Below are 18,483 nucleotides of genomic sequence, written 5' to 3'. Positions count from 1 at the left end.
CGACCCCCTACAGGGACCCCCTAACACAGCCCCCCCCCCAAACCCCTGCAGGGACCCCTCCATAGGGATCTGCCCAGAGATCCCCCCCCCGTTTCCCTCCTACAGCCTCCCCCCGGCTCTGCTGTGCCCCCCCGGCACCCGCCGGAGCCGCCCGGCCATGAGGAAGAAGGGGGAGCGCGCGGCCAAGGAGAAGGCGGCCGCGGGGGCCCTCGAGGAGGAGGCGAAGAGCGCGGCGAGGAAGGCCGAGCAGGGCGGAGGTGATGCCCCCTCGGCCCTGGCGGGGGGTGGGGGGGCGGCGGGGGGCCGGGCCGGGGAAGGGGAGGCCGCCGGGGAGGGGGTCCCGGGGCGGACCCCCCCCTTGGCATCCCGACGCCCTGGCTGCGGCGGGGGCCGGAGCCCCGGGCTGGCGGCGGGCGCTGCCCTGCCCCGCGCTGCCCTGCCCCGCGCCGCCCTGCCCGCAGAGGAGCACCAGTGCAGCGGCCTCCTGGAGCAGGACTTCCACGAGCTCTGCGCCCGCGCCGGCCTCTCCCGCATCCCCAAAGTCACCCTGCGGCCGGCCCCGGCCGCCCCCGGAGCCGGTGAGTGCGACCCTGGGGAGATGGGGCGGTGGGGAGCTGTGTGCCGGGGGGGTGCCGGGTCCCCAACTGCCGGGACGCTGCTGCTTTGCTGGGGGATCCCGCCTGCGCCTGGTGCTCGCGGTGCCCTTCTCTGCTCCGAGCGACCCGGTTCCCTCCGACCGGTAGAGGAGAGCGAAGCGCCGGCCGAGAAGGACATCCACGCCCGCCTCGCCCGCATCCAGAACAAGTACAGCTACTTCCAGCCCTGCATCCAGGTGGAGACTGAGCACGACGACCCCAAGAACGTCCGCGCGATCTTCCTGCGAGGTGAGTCTGCAGCCAGGGGCCCCAATCCCTCCCTGGGCTGCCCGGGAAGCCCTAATGCACCAGCCACGGGGATTTGGGGATCCAGTTCCAAACTGGAAGGCGTGTTGGGCTCGCTGGCTGCAGCAAGCGCTCGTGTGTCCCCATGTCCTCTCGCTGCGTGGCGGGCCCCAACAAGCCATGCTAGCTGATGACAAGAGACCCAGGTTGCAGCAGGGTCAGCGAGAGCTGTTTGAACAGCAGGTTCCTGGAAGACGGTTCATGTTCCCACACGCGGAGCAATCGCGAGCTCCCGCTGGCTTCGAGGGACGAGGCGCCTCTGAGCATTATCGCTTGCGAGACCCTGCAGAGCCGTGCCAGTGCCTTCTGCACCCCGGGAGGGTGGAGACCGCGCTGGGAGGCTCTTCCCTGTTCCTGTACTCTGTCTTTGATCTTGTCTCTGGCAGGCTGGAAAATCGAAGAGAAAATGCTGGGCATCTTGAGCAAGTGCCTGCCCCCCCTCGCCAACCTGCAGGCTGTGCAGTGAGTGCGGCCCCCCCCCGGGGCTGTTGTCCGACTCCGGGAGCGGGGGCGAGGGCTGGGGGGCAGAGGAGGGCAGGGACACACGGAGGTGTGTATTCCTGGCCCTGCCGCTCCCACTGCCCCCTCCGTGCCTCGGTTTCCCGCTCCGGGGGGGGGTCAGGCTGCGGCTGATCTGCTCGTCCCCGGCAGCCTCTGGAAAGTCGGCCTGACGGACCTGCTGCTCCCGCCGCTGATCGCTCTCCTGACGAGCTGCACCAGCCTTCGGTAAGGGAGAGCTGCTCTGCGGCGGCTGAGGCCAGGTCCAACTGGGGGGTTCCCTGCTGTGCTCCGGGGAGGAGTCCTGGCTGTTATCCAGCTATAGCTAATTCAGTATTTTGATAGCTGTGCAAGCAGATGAAAGCATGGGGATGCCAGGGCCTGGATCGTTAATCACGGACACGTTTCCAGCTGGAGCTCCTGGGGTGCCCCGTCCCACAGCGTCCGTGCGGCTGTTAACAGCCGTTTCAGCCTGAGGTGCCGGTGCCGGTGCCGGTGTGGGCTGTTAGCGACCTGGTGGGTTTTGCTTCCTCAGGACGCTCAGCCTGGAGGGGAACCCCTTGCCCGAGCACTCCTTCTACAAGCTGATGGGGAGCGAGAGCACGTGAGTCCCTCGTCCGAGCAGGGTCGTGGCATGTGGCAGGTCAAACGCGGCCTGGACGGGTCGAACCGGTGTCCCCAGCCACAGCTGGAGGCAGCGGGGTGACTCCTGCCTGCCCCGAGGCTCCCTTCCCGCGGAGGGGAACCGAAGCCTGGCGCCGTCCGCCCCGCAGGCTGGCCCACCTCTCGCTGCGCAACAACGACATTGGCGACGCGGCCGCCAAGCTCATCGGGCAGAGCCTTTCCACGCTCGGGTCCTCCAACCGGAGCCTGGTCTCCCTCGTCCTCAGCTTCAACCGCATCTCGGATGTGGGAGCCGGCTACATCGCGGAGGTGAGGAGCTGGAGGGCCGCGTGTTGCAGATGAGGGAGGATTTGGAGGATCAACCGGGTGCTGCTCGCTGCACCCGCTGCGTCTCAGCAAGAGCCTGGCCGGGCTGGGCTTTCCTGGCCGCTGTCTCGGCCCTCCAGGGCTTGCGCTTGAACCGCTCCCTGCTGTCCCTGTCCCTGGCGCACAATGACATCGGTGACACCGGGGCCTTCAGACTCGCGGAGGTGAGTCTGCCTGCTCCCAGCCTCGCCGCCCCCAACGGCCGCCCCCGTCCGCGCGCGAGCCCGGAGCGCCCGCCTGGCCCTGCCGCCGTGCCAGGTCCTGGCCCCCTTCGCGCTGACGCACGCCGAAGTGGTGGAGAGGAGGCGGCTGCTGCTGAAGGAGCCGCTGGGACAGTCCTGCACGGTGAGTGCCAGGCAGAGCTGCCCCCTCCCCGTTTCAGGTGGGGCAGGGGGCTTTGTGGGTGCTTTCCCTCTCCTGGCCTTGGGCAAATTGTAGCATTAACTAGGAAATATCCAGGAAATGGGCTGCTTCATCCAACCCGGGCCCTGGCTCTCTGCCGAGGGGCTCTCGTGGCGCTGTCAGTGCTGTTCGCTGCCCTGAGCCCCCTCTCTTTCACACCCAGAAACACAGTGAGATCAAGAGCGACCATCCCTTGAGCCTGTCCAGCAACATGGCCCTGGACAAGCTGCTCTCAGCCAAGCAGAACAAAACTGCGGCCAAGAAGAAGGTGAGGAGGGCGGGCGGGTGGCGAGCGCGGGGCTTCTGGATTAGAGGGAGCCATAAGTGGGGATTCAGGGCTGGCAGCGGGCAGAGCACCCGCCGGTGTCGCTGGGGGCAGGCAGGGCCTACGTGCGCCTCGGTTTCCCCATCTTTCCAAGGGGTTGTCTATGTGCCCCTGCCCGTGGGGTGCTGGGGGGCAGCAGGGGCTGAGGCAGGTCCTGGCGCCCCATCGGCACTTTCGGCTCTTGCAGGAGCTGCTGCGGAAGGAGGAGAAAGGGCAGCTGGGGCCAAGCAGCATCAGCGGGACGAGCAACCTGGCTGCCCTGCCCGGGCGGAAGGAGGACGTCAAACAAACCAAGAAGCGTGAGTGAGGATGCCGGGGGGCATCGGGGACCGGCGGGGCTGGGCCCGGCTCAGCGTCCTCCCCGCTCTGCCCTCCCCACAGCGCCCGCCCCGCCGGACCCGAAAGCCGCGCGCGCCAAGGGCGTGAAACCGAGCAGCAAGGAGAAGCGGAGCCCGACAATGGAGACGGAGGTGAGGGATGCCGGGGGGGGGGTGATGGGGGGGCCGCCTTCCCCCACCCAATGCTCCCTCGGGGTCCCTATGCGTCCAGGCGCTGGCACCGGCCGGGACGGTGAACCCGCTGCTGGAGCAGGCCGAGCACCGCGATGGGAAGGTCTTCCTGCCCGGCAACCGGGAGCTCATCAACCTCAACCTTGCCTGTGAGCGAGGGGTGGGGGGAGCCTGTGGGGCTGGCGGAGCAGCACTGGGCTCAGCCCCACGCGTGTGGGGCTCGGCTTGGCCGCCCCCTTCGCCTGCTGTGGGCACCTGGGCGGTGATGCCCAGCACGAATCGTGGCAGAGCAAAAATTGCCCGGACATCGCCTGTCCCCAACCGGTGTGCTCCTTGCCCAGACAACCACATCACGGAGCGAGGCCTCCGGGCCTTCCTGGCCGTCGTGGAGGGGCAGCAGCAGCAGCGAAAGGTGCCGGCAGGGGCCAAGGGGAAGCTGGGGCTGCTGCGCCTGTCGCTGCAGGTGAGTGCGGGGCATGCGGAGGGCCCCCGCGGTGCTGCTGGGCCGAGCCAGCCTCCCCCACCTCGTGCCGTCGTTTCCTCGCAGAAGAACTGCTTCCCTCCTGCCTGCGCGGCCTTCGTGCAGCTCCAGGAGCTGCTGCGGCTGCGGGACCCTGTCCCCAAACGCAGGGGCAAGGAGGAGGAGCAGGGCGGGGGTGCTTAGCGCGGCAGCCGCCCGGCACGGCCGGCCCTCGAGGAACCACACACACACACCTGCAGGTGAAGAATAGCTCACTTCTTGCCTTTTCTTTAAAAAAAAAAATCTTTACCATCGAAAGGAAGAAAATAAAACAGATTATACAGCATCGAACAGCAACCAGTCAGTCTTGGCTCTATTATATATAATATATATATCAGACACCCCAGCGCTGGCCTTGCCTTTACACGCGGCAGGGGAAGGGCGGAGGGGGCAGAGGCGAAACGCGCCGCTGCCGTCGCCCCTTTTCCCCGGCTCCGCGGGGAGAGGAGACGGCGTGGCCGTGCCGGCAGTGCCGCCAGCCCTCCCCGGGGCTGATTGTCCCCCCGGGCCGTGTGGTGGCCCCGCGGGCAGGGAGCAGGGCCCGGGGGAAGGGGACACCCGGGGCCGGTCCCCCTGGCAGGGCCGGGGACGCGGGCGCAGGGTCCGGCCGGCGCCGGGAGCTGGCTGCCCTCCGGCAGGCAGGGCAGGCTAGTGGTAACAGCCTTTTTTTTCTTACAACAGCAGGGGCAGAGATGCGGTGGTTATTTACAAGACGGATGCACATACATACATATTTATAGTCAGCGGGGGGGGCACGGGGGGGCCGCAGCACGGAGAGGAACAAAACAAAGTGCATTTATACAGACTAGATCCAGCTCTCGCGGCCGGGGGCGGAGGGGGCCGAGCCGGGGCTGCCATGCGAGGGGTTTTGGGGGGGGGGGGGGGGGAAGCGCCTGCTCTGCGAGGCCGTGGGGCGCGACGGGGGTCCCGGCTGCCTGCCCCACGGCGCGGGCGAGCGCGCGTCCTCCGAACGCCGCCCCTGCGCGCGCCGGGCCTGCTCCCACCTTCCAGTTTAAGCCCCCAGCGGGCCGGTCGAGGCTCCCGCTGCCGGCCCGGCCCAGGGAGGGGGGCGCGGGGGGGGGGGCCAGAGTGGCCGTCAGGCAGCTCCGGCTTCGAGCGAGTCTGGGGGCAGACGCCCCTGCACTGCCGCTAAAGCGCGGGGTCCTCGGCCAGGGGGGCCCTGCAGCCTGGAAGAGACGGGGAGGAGCGGGTGAGGGGGCCGGCGAGCCCGGTGCCGCGCGGGGATGCATGGGCGGGGGGGGGGCCCACCACCACCGCTTACCTGGGATGCCGGTCCGGGAGCACGGCAGGCTCCGGAGGGAGCGGGACAGCGGGCTGTCGCCCTCGGGGCTGGGCGGCTGCTGGGACCAGGCGTCCGTCTCCACGCCGCAGCCCCCGACCGGGGTGGCCTCCGCCGACGAGCTCTGCCCCAGCGACCGCAGCAGCTCGCGATGGGCCGTTTCTACAGCCTGGATGAGAAAGAGCCCGAGGTCAGAGCGGTGGATGCGGGGCTGGGGGCCGTCTCCCCCCCCCGGCGTGCCGCCCCGCCGGGCTCCCTCCCGGCTTTCCCCGCTCACCTTCAGCCTGTTGAGCTTCAGCGTCAGCTGCTCGATGGTGCGGAAGATGAGGTCGACATCGTGGACGGTGCCGGAGGGCGGGGGGGGCTCCGGGGGCCCCTCGGTGGCGCTGGGACATGCCGGCTCCTCGCCGCCGCGCTGCTGGGAGCCCCGGGGGGTGCCGGGGCCGGGGGGCGGCGCGGGGGCCGGGGGCTCGGTGCAGGACTCGGGCGGCCCCGCGGGCATGCTGACGTAGAAGTAATTGCCTGCGGCGGGGAGCAGGGGCAGCGTCAGCGCGGCCGGGCCCCGGGGGGCTTCGGCTCCCCAATCCCCGTGGCCTGGGCAGGCTGGGAGCAGACTGTGCCCTCGGTGGCAGGATCTGGCCACGGGCCTGTTTTGCAGCCGCGGCTTCTTCCCGAAGCTCGGCTCAGCCCCGGGGATGAGGCAGCAGCCACTGCCGGGGCTGCACCGGCACTCGCTGGCCTCGGCCATGGGGCCACGTGCTCCCGAGGGACGTGGCCACCGTGGGGACACGTCCTCCCGAGGGATACGGCTCCCCTGGGGACATGACCCCCCTCAAGGGAGATGGGGACGTGAGGGTACCCCCTGCCCTGGTGGGAAACGGGGCCATGGCGCCCCTGGGGACACGGGGACACAGGGACGCAGCCCCCTGCCCGGCTCATGGAAACGGGGAGGGAGGGGTCTCGTTACCATCTACATTAGCTCCGCCTCCTTCCTGCAGCTCAGTTTCTGATTGGCTGCTGCTTGGTGAGGGCGTGGCCTCCTTAGCACCCTCCGCCGGGGCTGTGCACCCCAAAAAGAGAGGGGGGGGAAGGAGAGGGAAGGGGTGAGCAAGCCCCACCACCACCAGCACCCATCAGCACCCACCACCAGCGTTCACCAGCACCCCACCACCAGTATGCACCAGCACCCACCACTGGGACCCCACCACCAGCACCCCACCACCGCGACCCCACCACCAGGACCCTGCCACCAGCATGCATAAGCACCCCATAACCTGCATCCATCAGCACCCCACCACCAGCATGCACCAGCACCCACCACCAGCACCCATCAACACCGGTCAGGGTGCTACCAGCACCCGTGGGGGCCCCCTTGCCACGCATGGGGTGTGGACAAGGGAGGGGGGGGTGATCCTTGGTCCCTGCACAAGCCCCCGGCGCCAGCAAAGCTCACACAGGCAGGGAGACCGCGAACCCCGGCGAGGGGCAGGTTAGGGACAGGGGAGGGGGCCCATGGGAGCTGCAGGGCAGCAGGGACGGTGCAGGAGGACGTCCGCCGCCGCCATGCCCGGCGCAGGAATCGCGCCCTGATCCAGCTGAGCCAGGCTCCGAGCAGCCCCTACCTTTTCGGACAACTTTGTAGCTGCTCGGCTCCTCGGCGGCCGCGGCCGGGCCCGTCTCCTCCCTGCTGGCTCCCGGCGCGGGCTCCGTCCCACCACCCGCCGCGTGGCTCGGGCCAGGCGCCGCGTCCTCGGCAGGAGCAGCCTGGCCCAGGGGCTCCGTCAGCACCTCCTGGGAGGCCGAGTCCTGGCTGGAGAGCACCGAGTCCCAGGCCTGGCCGGCAGCCCCGATGACGGACGGCGTGGGCGTCAGGTCGTCCTCGGGCTCTGCGTCCCGGCAGGGCAGGAGCCGCCGCAGGATCAGGAGCCGCAGGTTCTCCACTGGGACCGGGGGGACAGAGGCAGTTTGGGCTTCAGCCCCGGTGCCCGCTGCCCGCCGACGCGCCGGAGCCGGGCGCCAGCCCAGGGGCACTCACCATCCTCCAAGGCCGCCTCGGCCAGCCCCTCGGCGAAGACAGGCCCCGGGAGCGCCAGGCGCATGGCGGGACCCGGGCGCTCGGCGAGCAGAGCGTCAGCCGGCTCTGCGGCAAGGGATGCTGCCGGCGGCTCTTCCTCCCCCTCCTCCACCTCGCTGCTCTCGGCCTCCGGCTCCTCCAGCAGCGCCGGGTGCTTCTCCTTGCCCGGGAGCTCGGCGGGATTGTCGTCGGCTGCGGGGAGCAAGGGAGAGCTCGGACGCGCGCCCGGGCCCATCCGCAAGAGCGGGGCACCGTGCAGGCAACCGAGCCGCAGGGGGGGCTGGGGGGGGAGCTCACCTGAAGAGCTCTCTTCGGCCTCTGCTCCGGAGCTGCTGCGTTGGGACAGGATGGGGGAGACGTCGGGGTCTTGTAACACCACGCTACCGAGGACAGAGAGGAGTTAGGCTGGAGGCAGCCGGACGCACAGGGCCAGGCCCCAGCAGGGCCGGGCTGCTCACCTGGAGGGTGCCGTCGGGGCGGGCTCCGGCGTCCTGTGCTTGGGGGGGAAGGTGGCATTCCTCGTGGCGCTCTGCACCGCCTCCTCCAGCAGCTCCATCCACCTGCCCGGCCGAGGCAGCGCCGTCAGCTCCCCGGGGCCGGTACCCCGGCCGCAGCCCCTTCCCCAGGCACACGCTGCCGCTGCCCCTCGGCGCCAGCCCCGTCCCCGCCACCCCGGCTAAACCTTACGTGTTTTTCTCGGAGGACGTCAACGCCACCAGCTCGTAGATCTGAGGTCCCAGCTCCGACGTGCAGATGATGAAGAGGGCTCGTTTATCTGCGTGGGGGACAGAGGGACAACGATGGGGAAGGTCAGGGGACAACGGGCACTTCAACCCGATCCACCAACGTGGCTGGACCAGCCTGGCCGTGAGCAGACACAGCCAGAGGACAGGCAGAGGTGACAGAGGACATGGCCCTGCCCCTGCCTCCCTCCAATTTACACGGCGGGTATGAACCGCCCTTCTGGCCTGTCCAGTCTGGCCCAGGGTGCTCAGGCAGCCGAGGATGCCGAGGGAGGTCAGATCCCCTCCCCACCGGCTCCAGCCCCGCTGGCCCTCTCCGGTCTCCCCCATTACCTGTTGCCACAGAGCGGATGAGCACCGAGTTGAGCTTGAGGACGGGGCTGAAGGTCTGCTTGTTGTCCGAGGAGCCCAGTGCCGTCTTACTGTGGCATTTCAGCACCAACTTCTCGTCTTGCTTCTGCAACAGCACCAAGAGGTCTTCGAGGAGCAGCACGTGCAGATCTGGGGTGGGAGGAGAGACAGAGGCGGGGCTCAGCCCTGGGAAGTGCTCTCAGGGCTTAGGGAGATGGTCACAACCTCAGGGCAGGCAGGCAGCAGCTCACTCCTGGCAGCAAGGAGGGACAACGGCCCCACCGACATGCTGCCGCAGCCCTGGCTGGCAAAGAGGGGCCCAGGATGTCCCCATAACGCCGTGCCCTCAGCTCGGCTGCTGGGGCTGGGGCCAAACACCCAGATCCCAGGGGACGCTGAGGCTGCAGAGGGAGGTCTCCCTGGCTCTCCCAGTTGCGGGAAGGTTCATACCCACAGTCTTGTCCTTGCTGATGCGCCAGGTGAGCGGCCCTTCGTGGATCATGCGTCGGGAGGTGAGGTCAAGGCTCTGCGGGAGTCGGAGGGCAGCAGTGAGCACGGGCCAGGGCAGGGCAGGCCATCGCTGGCCCCCAGCCGCTGCCTGGGAGCTGGCGCTACCTTGAATTCAGCAGCCAAAGGGTTGTTGGTCCTCTCCAGCGAGGTGGCATCCAGGCGTTTCTGGTAGCCCTCCAGCCGGTGCCGGTTCTCTGCTTGCTTCACCGCCTCATTGACGTACTTGAGGATGTCCCGACACTGGTCCCGGGCTCGGCACAGCTTGTCGTGCTCCGAGGTGCCCGCTGGGACGGGAGAGCAAAGTGTGGGTCAGGAGGCAGCGGGACCTGAAGGAGGTGGGTCCCTGTCCAGCTGCATCAGGCTCCCATGCTCACAGCTGCATCCCAGGCACAAAAAGCCTCCAGCCCAGAGCTCCCTGCAGACAAGAGGGAGATTTTCCCCCCAGCACCCACCCAGCCTGGCTCTTTCTGCTGGAAATGCTACACATCCTCCCCGCAGCCCTGAGATTTTGCCCTGGAGGAAGAGGCATGAGTCCTGCGTTAGAAAGCCATTGCTTTCTGCCAGTGCACTCGACGGGATGCCCTCGAGATGGGAGCACACGGCTAAGCAGGGAGAGCGTGACTGGGGGCTCCTGGGAGCAGGCCAAGGTGCCTCTCCGAGCACCTCCTGGCTCCTACCCTCGGTGTGCTTGAGGATATTCTCCAGCAGCAGCGGGTACTTGGTCAGGCGCTGCATTTCTGAGATGATCAGGTCCTTGAGCTGCAGGCGCCTGCACTGTGGGTTGCTTTCTGCTTCCTAGAGCAGAAGGAAGAGAGGGCGAAGGCCCTGAGGTGAGATCGGGGGAAGCCAGGAGAGCTCTGGGGTGAGGAACAGCTCAGAAGTGCTGCCCAGGAGAGGGACAAACCTGCATGAAGATCTGGAAGCGGCTCTCCTTGCGCTGCTTGGTTTTGATCAGCTCCAGGGCAATGGATTGGTAAGAGCAGAAGTCAGCAGTGACCTGCTGGATTTCTTCTTTGGCCAGGCCATCAAACTAGGGGCAGCAGGGGAGGACCAGGCTGAAGCAGTCACCCCAAATGCACGGCCCATCTTCACCCAGAGGCACAAGAAGATGCCGCCGGGGGTGCTTTCACACCCTTCCCTCTGGGCAGCCGTCCCACCTTACCCGAGACAGCATGAGATCCCCAATTTCTTTGATGATTGGTCCTTCTTCCCGGAGCTTCTTCATGGATTCAGAGAGAGAATCTGAACAAGGACAAGAGGATGTGAGAGACAAAAAGGACACGTTTAATGGGATGCAAGGGCCACCCAGCATTCACCCACACACTGGATTGCAAACAGCCACATGCCGAGTTGCCTGCCTAAAGGGCAAGGTCTTTCCTGGCTCTCCAACTTGGATCCCGGGAGGAGGGGCTATAAGTCAGGCTGGGCTTCAACTACGGCTGTCACAGACGCAACGTGTCAAAGAACGTGACACCAACGCCTGTCCTGAAAGCGTACCACGCAAAGGTCTGGTACAGACTGGTTAACCCAGACATGGGCACTGGCAGGTCCCAGAAAAGCCAGACTCTGGAGAGCTCCCGGGAGAGGAAAACGGGAAGCCAGAGCAACAAGACAGTATGATGCCGTTGGCAGGGATGGTTCAAATGGCTGGTCACTGTGCAGGAACCCAGGGGCAGCCGTGGGCTGCGTGGACCCCCCTGTGGCCCTGCTGCAGAGGGAGGATTTCCAGGGAAGAGCCCAAGAAAGGAGGGAAGGAAGAGGCTTACTGTGGATTTCTATCACATCAGGAAGGTTGGGGAAGAGGAGCGCCAGCTCTTCCCGGGATAGCAAGCTCTCCTTCTTCATTCGCTGGTAGAAGAGGAGGTCCAGGACTCGGAGGATCCGGAGATGAGACCATTCCGTGGCAAAAAGCTCTGTGCAAAAGGCAGGCAGGGGTAGACAGGTCTCCAAGGGGGCTCCGTTGTTCCGCCGCGCATCCTGCCAGGATGCCTGCTCTCTCGGCCGGAGGCAGGAGACGCCGTCCGTGCTCCTTACCATTTATCACCTCCTGGCGGTCGATCTCCTTCTGCGGCAGGTTGGCCACCACCTCCCTGCTGACCGTGTGCTGCCAGTTCTGAGAGTCCAGCTCCGGTTCGAGGTCTGAGAGCTGGCCCTGGTCATCCTCCAAGAGGTGAGGGAGGAAGGGGTCCACGCCGAAGCCCAGGTTGGGCGACTCGATGCTCCTGGGAGGATGAAAGGCGGAGGTGGGAGTACTCCGCAGTCACACGGGTCCGGTGAGCCCACCCCACAGTGCTCCCAGTACAGCCAATATCTACCTGGGCCCTACTTGGGCTTGAACCCGGGACCTTCAGCACAAGAAGTACAAGCCTCTGACTCTTGAGCTAAAAGACTAGGTCCCCCAGCAGACATCTATATACGTCCATTAAGCTCCTGTGTGAGACACAAGGGAACAGAGATGCCCCCTAGCCCTAGGAGGAGGGAGAGCTAACATTAAACAGCAGAACCGCTTCAAGCCGGAGGGACTCCCTCCCTGAGGCAGCTCTGGCAGCCCTGGCAGTCGCTTCCCCCTGTGTTATGTCCAAGCCCAGTTGTGGGAAGGGAAAAGCTAGGGAGATACAAATGGAAGGAGCTCCCTCTGGCCCCACAGCAAGAGCACGGCCCCGATGCCACGGGCAGGCCGCACGCCCCACTCCAGTGGCCCTTCTGCTCTGTAGCAAAACAGCAAGCCCCGAGACCCCAGCCAGCCCGGGGCTCGCCTGCGCGGCGATGTACGGATGGGAGAGGCAGAGGCTGGGCCACTCACCTGCGTCCCATCTTCGGCGTGTAGGGGGGCGTGGGATTTTCCAGCGACCTGGGGAGGGAACGGAGAGTCAGCCTTGTGCTCTGAGCAGAGACTGCCCGCTCCTCCCTCCGCTGCTCCCGTGCACTAACAGGCTCATCGAAAGCCTGCCCAAGAGGCAGCAATTCACCCAGGGAGTTCAGCTTTCAGACCCCAGGCAAGGCAGACACCAAAGGGTCCCAGCTCCCTTTCGAAGACCCTTCACACCCAGGCTGCCCCTGCCCAGGGCTCGGTCAGCAGCTCTCACCTTGTGGACAGGCTGGAAGCGGAAGACGATGCCGACTGATGGAGCCTCGTAGCCTCGGCTGCGGCATCCATGTCCACGTCGCTACGGGATCGAGGCACGTTTTCTGCTTTCCGAGATTTCTTCATCTCCTCCCGGCCCTTCAAGCTCTCCGAGCGGCCCAGCTTGACCTCCGACCGGGAACTGCGGCAGGCGAGGCAGGGAGACGAAGCCAAGAACAGTCAGGCTTAGCCCGGAGAGACGGGCAGGGATGTCTGCAAACCTGGGCCCTCAGCCAGGAGCTGCCGCGAGTCCATCGAGAGCACGGGCTGCGTGTGTCCCCCAGGCCTGTCCCCTCCTGCCTACCTGTCTGACTCCAGCAAGTCCTCGGGGAAGCTGCCGGTGGAGAGACGCTGCGCGCCAGGCTCCTGGGCCTCATAATGCTGGTTGTTCTCAAAGTGCTGGATGATGTTCCTCACATTGCCGGGTTTGACTGCTGGGACGAAGGCAACAAAGCGACTCTGGTGAGACCCGGGCTGCAGCGGCCAGCGCTGTGCTACGCGGCACAAGGCCTGAGCGGGAGGAGACGCTCGCACGGCCTCCCGCCCCGCAGCGCTGCCATCTCCCCCTCGAAGCGCCTTCCGGCCGCGGCTGCGGGAAGCAAAGGTGCTAGCAGCATCGCTATCGGTTACGAAGGGGGGGTTCCTCAAGGCCGTCTGCCACCTTCTTCGGGAAGATGTGCCAAGTGGGTGCCCAGACACCCGAGCACGGGACTGGAACGACCTGCCGTCGAGGGGAGCCCTTCGCCCAGACCCTGCAGCACGCGTGCCGGCTGCGCTGGCCCAGCTGCGTCCTTCCAAGCCCGCCCCAACGCCCGATGCAACGACACTGGGTACCTCGGGGCAGGGGATAAAACAAAACTAAGCACATGAGGTGAATGGCAAATAAAAGAAGAGGCCTTTTACCTTCAACGGGGGACAAAGGGACATGAAATGCTGAAAGGAAAAACAAAAATGAGATGTCAAATCAATCCTGCATTTCAACAACAAAGGAGGCAAAGAGGGAACATGTGAGCTAATGCCATGAGAACTCAAAGCGGAAGGGGAGCGAAAGGAACGTGCACACACACGTGTACCCAGACACCCATACACGCTCCACCACCTCGGTCCACCCCAGGAGCTCCTGGTCTGTGACACTTTTAAAATACAGAGAGCAGCATGTAAGCTCGCAGGAGGGTTACGTAGGAGGAATTTTGGGGAGAGCTCAGCTCCCCCCTGCTCCCTTCAGAGTCATTTGGGAGCACGGACAGTTGGGAGACAACAGGTTTCCAATGAGCGCTGGAGAGCGAGAGCACAGGGCGGCTGATGAGAAGTGTGGGGGAACTGGCATTTCCCAGCCCAGCTGAGCCTGCTCGCAGGCAAGGGGAGTCCCACGGGCGCCAAAGGCTGCTCAGCTGCCCTGGGCACGCAGAAGGCTGCGGATCTCCTCCACGCAGCTGGGGAGGCTGGTGGAAACAGCATTGCAGCACGTCCCAATACTCACTGCTCTGGGAGATTTTGGGCTTCCCAATGTACTTGAGGATGGGGTTGCGCTTCTTGTCTTCCATGGCATCCTTGTCCTTCTTTGTGCTACTGCTCTGTTGGGACACACAGGGAGCACTGGTAAAGCCACGTGTTACTAGGTGGACACCACGGGGGCTCTGAGGGCAACCCCAGCCCTCACCGCGCTGGCTGAACGCTCAGGAATAGCGGCGCTGACCGCACAGGGAAGGGATGGAGCTCAGATCCAGTTCTGCCTCCACCCCAGCCTGACTCCGCTGGTGACCCCGTCCCCTGCACTGCTGCGGATTCCTACCAGCCGGGAGCAGGCACCACGGCATCGCCCTAGCGCTAAGTGACTGTTCGAGGGGCAGTTGAGCTGGGAATCTCTGCAGACCCCCGGGGTGTCTCAGAGGAGCTAGGACAGGGAATGGCAACGCCCTGGTCCCAGGGCAGAGGAACAGCTGCCAGCAACCCACCCACCTTCTTGGTCTTGGGGAAGAAGGGCAGCCACTTGTCCTTGTCCGGGAGGGACTGGGCCTTCTCGCTGGTGCTGGCCAAGCGGGGCTCCCGGCTGCGGATGCCTGTGTGGTTCATATACGTGCTGAGGGCAAAGGCCATGGGGGAGCTGGAAGAGAGGAGAGCGTGAGGCTGGAGATCGAACACCAGGACAGGACACCACAGGGCAAAGGCACCAAAGGAGGAGGCCAGGACATCCTGTGGGGCCACAGAGTGACAGAAGGTCCATCTGATCCCAGGAAGGAGAGGATGCCCGGGCAGGGACACGTGGCAAGTGAGAGAAGGGAGGGAGGGAGAAGGACAGAAAGGCAAGAAACAGTTTGAGAGGGCAAGCTGGAGCAGCAGGGACTGGCTGCTGCTGGGGGACAGGAGGGGGCTATGCCCAGGCCACCAGGACCCCTGCTCTTTCCCCAGGGCCACCCTGACAGCTGACAGGCATACGTCTGGCACTGGGAGGGGATGCTGCACTCCAGCATGGGAAGGGGATGCTCCTGCAACAACTCTTGGGCCCCCTGTTGCCTCCCCAGCTAACATCTGTATTGCAGTTACATCTGGATGCACAACTGCGGTGCCCCAGGGGCCACTCACCTCCTGTCGTCTTCATATTTTGACCTAGAGAGAGACAGATGGGGAATAAAAGAAGAGCTTGTTTGGAACGGGCTCCTGTGCTCACCCCAGGAGAAGTCATCCGAGTCACCCCAGGAGAAGCCATCCCAGGCAGGGCACAGCCTGCCCTCCCTCCCTCCCTCCGAGCCCCCTGCAAACGCCCTCTCCTCTGCCCCGCACGCCGTCGCGCCGAGCGCTGGCTCCAGGCTCTCCCTCCTGGCTCCAAAGGCAAATCTGTGGAGCCAGGGAGGCAGCAGGATCAACGAGCTGAGCTGACCCCATGCCCGACGCCCTCCCGATGTCCTAGCCCCCAAATCCAGGGAGAGAGGAGCTCCCCGCGCCGCAGCCTGGCACTCACAGGATGTCGCCCAGCTGGGCGAGCTGCTTCTCGGCCACTTGGCGCTCCTTCTGCGGGTCCCCGTCCAGGTCCAAGAGGTCGTTCTCCCCGTACAGGCTCCCCAAGCCCATGGTCCGCTTTGTCCTGCAGAGAGGCAGACGGGGGTCAGGCCACGAGCCACGGCCACCGGTTCCTCGCAGGTGAGAGGAGCCCCGTGCGGTCGGCAGCGCGAGGAGGAGCACGTCGAGCTCTGCGGGGTGCCCAGGCCGCTCTGTTACCTGTAGTCCTGGATCTGCTCCTGTATCTCGGGCATCACCATCTCCTGAGCTTCAAAGAGGGCAACTCGGACATCGTCCCCGTACCGCAGGCGAGTCTCTGGGGACACGAGAAGAGAGCCAGTGCCACCAACTACGCTTGGCTTGCAAGGAAGGGAGCAGAGGATCTTCTGGCAGCCCCAGGTCCTCAAGCAGAGCAGGGCAGGCAGGGAGAGCTCAGGGGTCTCTCTGTTAGCCTTCCCCCTCCCAGAGCTCAGCTCCCCGCTCTTTGCTAGCTGGAGTTTTAGCCTCCCTGGGCAGGGACTCTCTCCCCAATCCTGCATAGGCAGATTTAGAAACCCTGTCCTGGTAGAGAAGAGACCTCTCCAAGAAGAGACTTCTGCAGGGCAACTGGGACAGAGCTGGGAAAAGACCAAGGAGTCCCAATTCTAAACACATTCCCTCTCCAGTAGGGCAATATGCTGAGGAGTGGAGAGGGGTGGGCTGCCTGACCCCTCTCAGATAGTCCACTCTCAGGGAAGTCCTGAAGACGTCCTTCGGCATCCTACCGAACCGTTTTTATTCAAGGTGAAGATGCCAGCGGTGCTGGCGTGCAGACAGTGGCTGTGGATGTTGTGGCAGACCCTGTTACACGCTGCCTGGGCTCTGGCAGAGCCACAGCCTCACTCACCGATTTCAGCCAGAAGCTGCTCAGACACTTTCACTCTGAGAGGCTGGGGAGGGAAGACAGAACAAAAGAGCAATTCAGCATCCGTTCACTTTCACTGCAGAACAACATGGTGAACGTGGCTGGGGGGAGGATGGTGGGTATGATGCATGTGCTGGAGCCGCACACAAACCAGCACAGAGGAGAGCTGCTCAGAGGGTGCCCCATGCTCCGGCACCACCGCCACTTGGCAGCATCTGCAGCCAGAGAGGTGAGAAACAGGAATCTCACACATCAATCAAAACACTCCAAGAACGGAGCACTCATCTCAGCACCCAACACACGTGTCCGTGCTGAGCAGCATAACTGAAACCTGCTCCCGCAGAGGAGGCACCGGGCAAGAGGTGCCCCAGGAGTGCCGAGAGAGCCTGCAGCCATCGCCCCACGTCCCGGAGCCTCCTCTCCGGCCTGCATCGAGCTGCCAGGCACGGAGGCAGCCGCGGTTGTGCAATGCTCGGGTACATTTGTTATGCAAGTGCAACTACTTGCATCAATGCAGTACTAGCACATCTCAGCACAACACAGCACTGGTCAATGGCAAAAACGCTGTTAAAAAAGAATCCCCACGCAAGGATGCCATACAGAAATGCAACGTTGGTTGGCCTTCCAGCTGATCCGCCTCCTATCTCCTGCAGGAGCTGGGACTCCCATGCAGGTTCACGACCGAGACACAGCCGAACTCCTGCCCTTACCGCGTTCCTGTCCAAGAAGATGTTCCAGATATCCTTCCCCAAGATCCGGGAATCCTTCGTGGTTGTCTGCTGGCAAACATCTGTGCATAAGTAGAACAGCTGCAAGGAGGAGAGAACAGAGAAGATGGGCAGGGGATAAAAAGGAAGAAGATTAAGAAGCAGGAAGGAGAAATACTTAATAGAGCGGTGGCTGTAGTGACATGAAACAGGAAATGATCAAAGGGATCTCGGCGAGGGCAGCACCCTCACCCATGCCATGCCCAGGAGAGGGAGGGGAGGAAGTGAAACCCTGCGCTGTATTTCCCTCTCACGTGCACACACAGCTGTGGAAACCACTGGCAGGCAACCTGCGTACGGCAGGCAACTGCAGCGAGCGGGCCCTGCGCGGCGGCTACTTCAGCCCCCCACAGCATCCCGAGAGCTCGGCACGGGGGCTGTGGGGCGCGGCAGAGCCCAGGATGGAGCCTGCGCCGGCTGGATGTGCTCAACAAACACGCACCGCCCCAGAGCCCCCGGGGCAAAGGAGAAGGTACCAAATACGCCAGCCCATCTGGATTCCCCCCCTCCTTGGTGCCTCCAGCCACCGTCAGCGACAGGCACTTCGCTTACCAGGGGGCTGGGATCGGCCTGGGAGAAGATGTAGCGCAAGAAGACACCCAGATGTGCCGGCCGGGATTTCAGCTTCCCCAGGTCTTGGAAGAGGGAGTCACACTGGGCAGAGGAAAGCCCCAAAGGAGGACACAGCAGTTAGGAAGGAAAGGCACTCACCCCTCCGGAGCAGGTCCACCCCACAGCTCATCACCAGCTAAATCTCAGCTCCTTTAGCCCTTTCCTCGCTGCGGCAGAGCACTCGCGGCAGCCGCCCCTCAAACCAGCACAACCAGCCCGACCTCGGACATCCCCTCCGGGCTGGCTGCGGCGCTGGCTGTCCCCAGGGAGAGCCCTCTGCACCGGCAGGGACCATGGTGGCAGATGAGGCCAGTAAGTGAAGCCTCCTTCTTAGAAGGATTTCTAAATGCCACCACTTAGGGGGACCAGGGCATGCGGGCCAACGAAGGGAGCCGCGTGGAAGGGGAGGCCGGGCCCATGCCCCTGGACAGCTGCTCCCCCAGAGATGGGACAAAAGCCAAGGATATCGTGGAGGCTGTTACCTCGTTATTGAAATAGCCCGGGTCGTAATCCTCCTCCGGCCCGATGATGAGGGGCTGTGCTGTCCGGTCTAGGCCCTGCGGGAGACGGCAGAGAGCTAGGATCCCAGCGACGGCGGGCGCCCCGGCTTTGAGCGACTCCGCGTCACTGCTGTGGCTGAGTGCTGCCAGACTCCCCGTCCCGGCAGCGAGACCCCAGCCCGCGCCCCTCCGACGGCCCGTCCCGGGCACGCGCCCGTCCCGTCCCGTCCCGTCCGCAGCCCACCTGCTCGGCGGAGGGGGCGAAGGCGGTGTCGGAGCCCTGCCGGCGATGGTGCTGGCACATTCGGGAGGTGACGACGGGGGAGGTACGCGGGCTGTCCAGACCGTGGTCGGAGAGCAGGGAGTTCCGGTTCAGAGAGATCTGCTCAGCACAAGGGCGAAGGCGCTGGCGTCAG

At 65.0% G+C, this 18,483-nt stretch overlaps 2 protein-coding genes across 5 annotated transcripts in view; one reads left to right on the top strand and one right to left on the bottom strand.

Moving 5' to 3' along the window:
• The first annotated feature begins 157 nt into the window (after positions 1 to 157).
• Positions 158 to 4,340, top strand: LRRC71 (leucine rich repeat containing 71). Its single transcript, XM_064498808.1, has 13 exons — positions 158 to 578; positions 744 to 884; positions 1,328 to 1,403; positions 1,593 to 1,667; positions 1,975 to 2,043; positions 2,213 to 2,372; positions 2,510 to 2,593; positions 2,688 to 2,774; positions 2,995 to 3,099; positions 3,344 to 3,455; positions 3,538 to 3,626; positions 3,706 to 4,128; positions 4,213 to 4,340. Exons 1-13 carry the CDS (start codon positions 158 to 160, stop codon positions 4,327 to 4,329), a joined length of 1,959 nt encoding a protein of 652 aa, XP_064354878.1. The 3' UTR covers positions 4,330 to 4,340.
• A 46-nt stretch (positions 4,341 to 4,386) lies between these two features.
• The window catches only part of ARHGEF11 (Rho guanine nucleotide exchange factor 11), a 32,290-nt gene continuing 18,193 nt past the window's right edge, over positions 4,387 to 18,483 (bottom strand). For 2 of the 4 annotated variants that reach the window (XM_064498859.1, XM_064498861.1), the window contains exons 11-41: positions 18,312 to 18,449; positions 18,050 to 18,124; positions 17,508 to 17,609; positions 16,899 to 16,997; positions 16,171 to 16,213; positions 15,504 to 15,600; positions 15,247 to 15,369; positions 14,871 to 14,894; positions 14,247 to 14,391; positions 13,768 to 13,861; positions 13,191 to 13,220; positions 12,592 to 12,721; positions 12,250 to 12,429; positions 11,967 to 12,014; positions 11,198 to 11,385; positions 10,930 to 11,076; positions 10,326 to 10,405; positions 10,068 to 10,193; positions 9,841 to 9,958; positions 9,269 to 9,447; positions 9,104 to 9,179; positions 8,636 to 8,803; positions 8,247 to 8,334; positions 8,018 to 8,119; positions 7,857 to 7,939; positions 7,521 to 7,751; positions 7,108 to 7,425; positions 6,453 to 6,545; positions 5,763 to 6,007; positions 5,468 to 5,654; positions 4,387 to 5,372 (exon numbers count right to left, since the gene is read on the bottom strand). In XM_064498859.1, coding sequence (XP_064354929.1) covers positions 5,335 to 5,372; positions 5,468 to 5,654; positions 5,763 to 6,007; positions 6,453 to 6,545; positions 7,108 to 7,425; positions 7,521 to 7,751; positions 7,857 to 7,939; positions 8,018 to 8,119; positions 8,247 to 8,334; positions 8,636 to 8,803; positions 9,104 to 9,179; positions 9,269 to 9,447; positions 9,841 to 9,958; positions 10,068 to 10,193; positions 10,326 to 10,405; positions 10,930 to 11,076; positions 11,198 to 11,385; positions 11,967 to 12,014; positions 12,250 to 12,429; positions 12,592 to 12,721; positions 13,191 to 13,220; positions 13,768 to 13,861; positions 14,247 to 14,391; positions 14,871 to 14,894; positions 15,247 to 15,369; positions 15,504 to 15,600; positions 16,171 to 16,213; positions 16,899 to 16,997; positions 17,508 to 17,609; positions 18,050 to 18,124; positions 18,312 to 18,449 — 3,795 coding nt within the window. In that variant the 3' untranslated portion in view covers positions 4,387 to 5,334. The remainder of the gene's footprint in view (positions 5,373 to 5,467; positions 5,655 to 5,762; positions 6,008 to 6,452; positions 6,546 to 7,107; positions 7,426 to 7,520; positions 7,752 to 7,856; positions 7,940 to 8,017; positions 8,120 to 8,246; positions 8,335 to 8,635; positions 8,804 to 9,103; positions 9,180 to 9,268; positions 9,448 to 9,840; positions 9,959 to 10,067; positions 10,194 to 10,325; positions 10,406 to 10,929; positions 11,077 to 11,197; positions 11,386 to 11,966; positions 12,015 to 12,249; positions 12,430 to 12,591; positions 12,722 to 13,190; positions 13,221 to 13,767; positions 13,862 to 14,246; positions 14,392 to 14,870; positions 14,895 to 15,246; positions 15,370 to 15,503; positions 15,601 to 16,170; positions 16,214 to 16,898; positions 16,998 to 17,507; positions 17,610 to 18,049; positions 18,125 to 18,311; positions 18,450 to 18,483) is intronic. The other 2 variants (XM_064498860.1, XM_064498862.1) reach the window with 2 other exon arrangements.

The sequence above is a fragment of the Dromaius novaehollandiae genome, chromosome 29 (genome assembly GCF_036370855.1).
Source record: "Dromaius novaehollandiae isolate bDroNov1 chromosome 29, bDroNov1.hap1, whole genome shotgun sequence".
Classification (NCBI taxonomy): Eukaryota; Metazoa; Chordata; class Aves; order Casuariiformes; family Dromaiidae; genus Dromaius; species Dromaius novaehollandiae.
The sequence above is the reverse complement of the archived record's forward strand: the minus strand, read 5'-3'. Positions and strand labels throughout refer to the sequence as shown.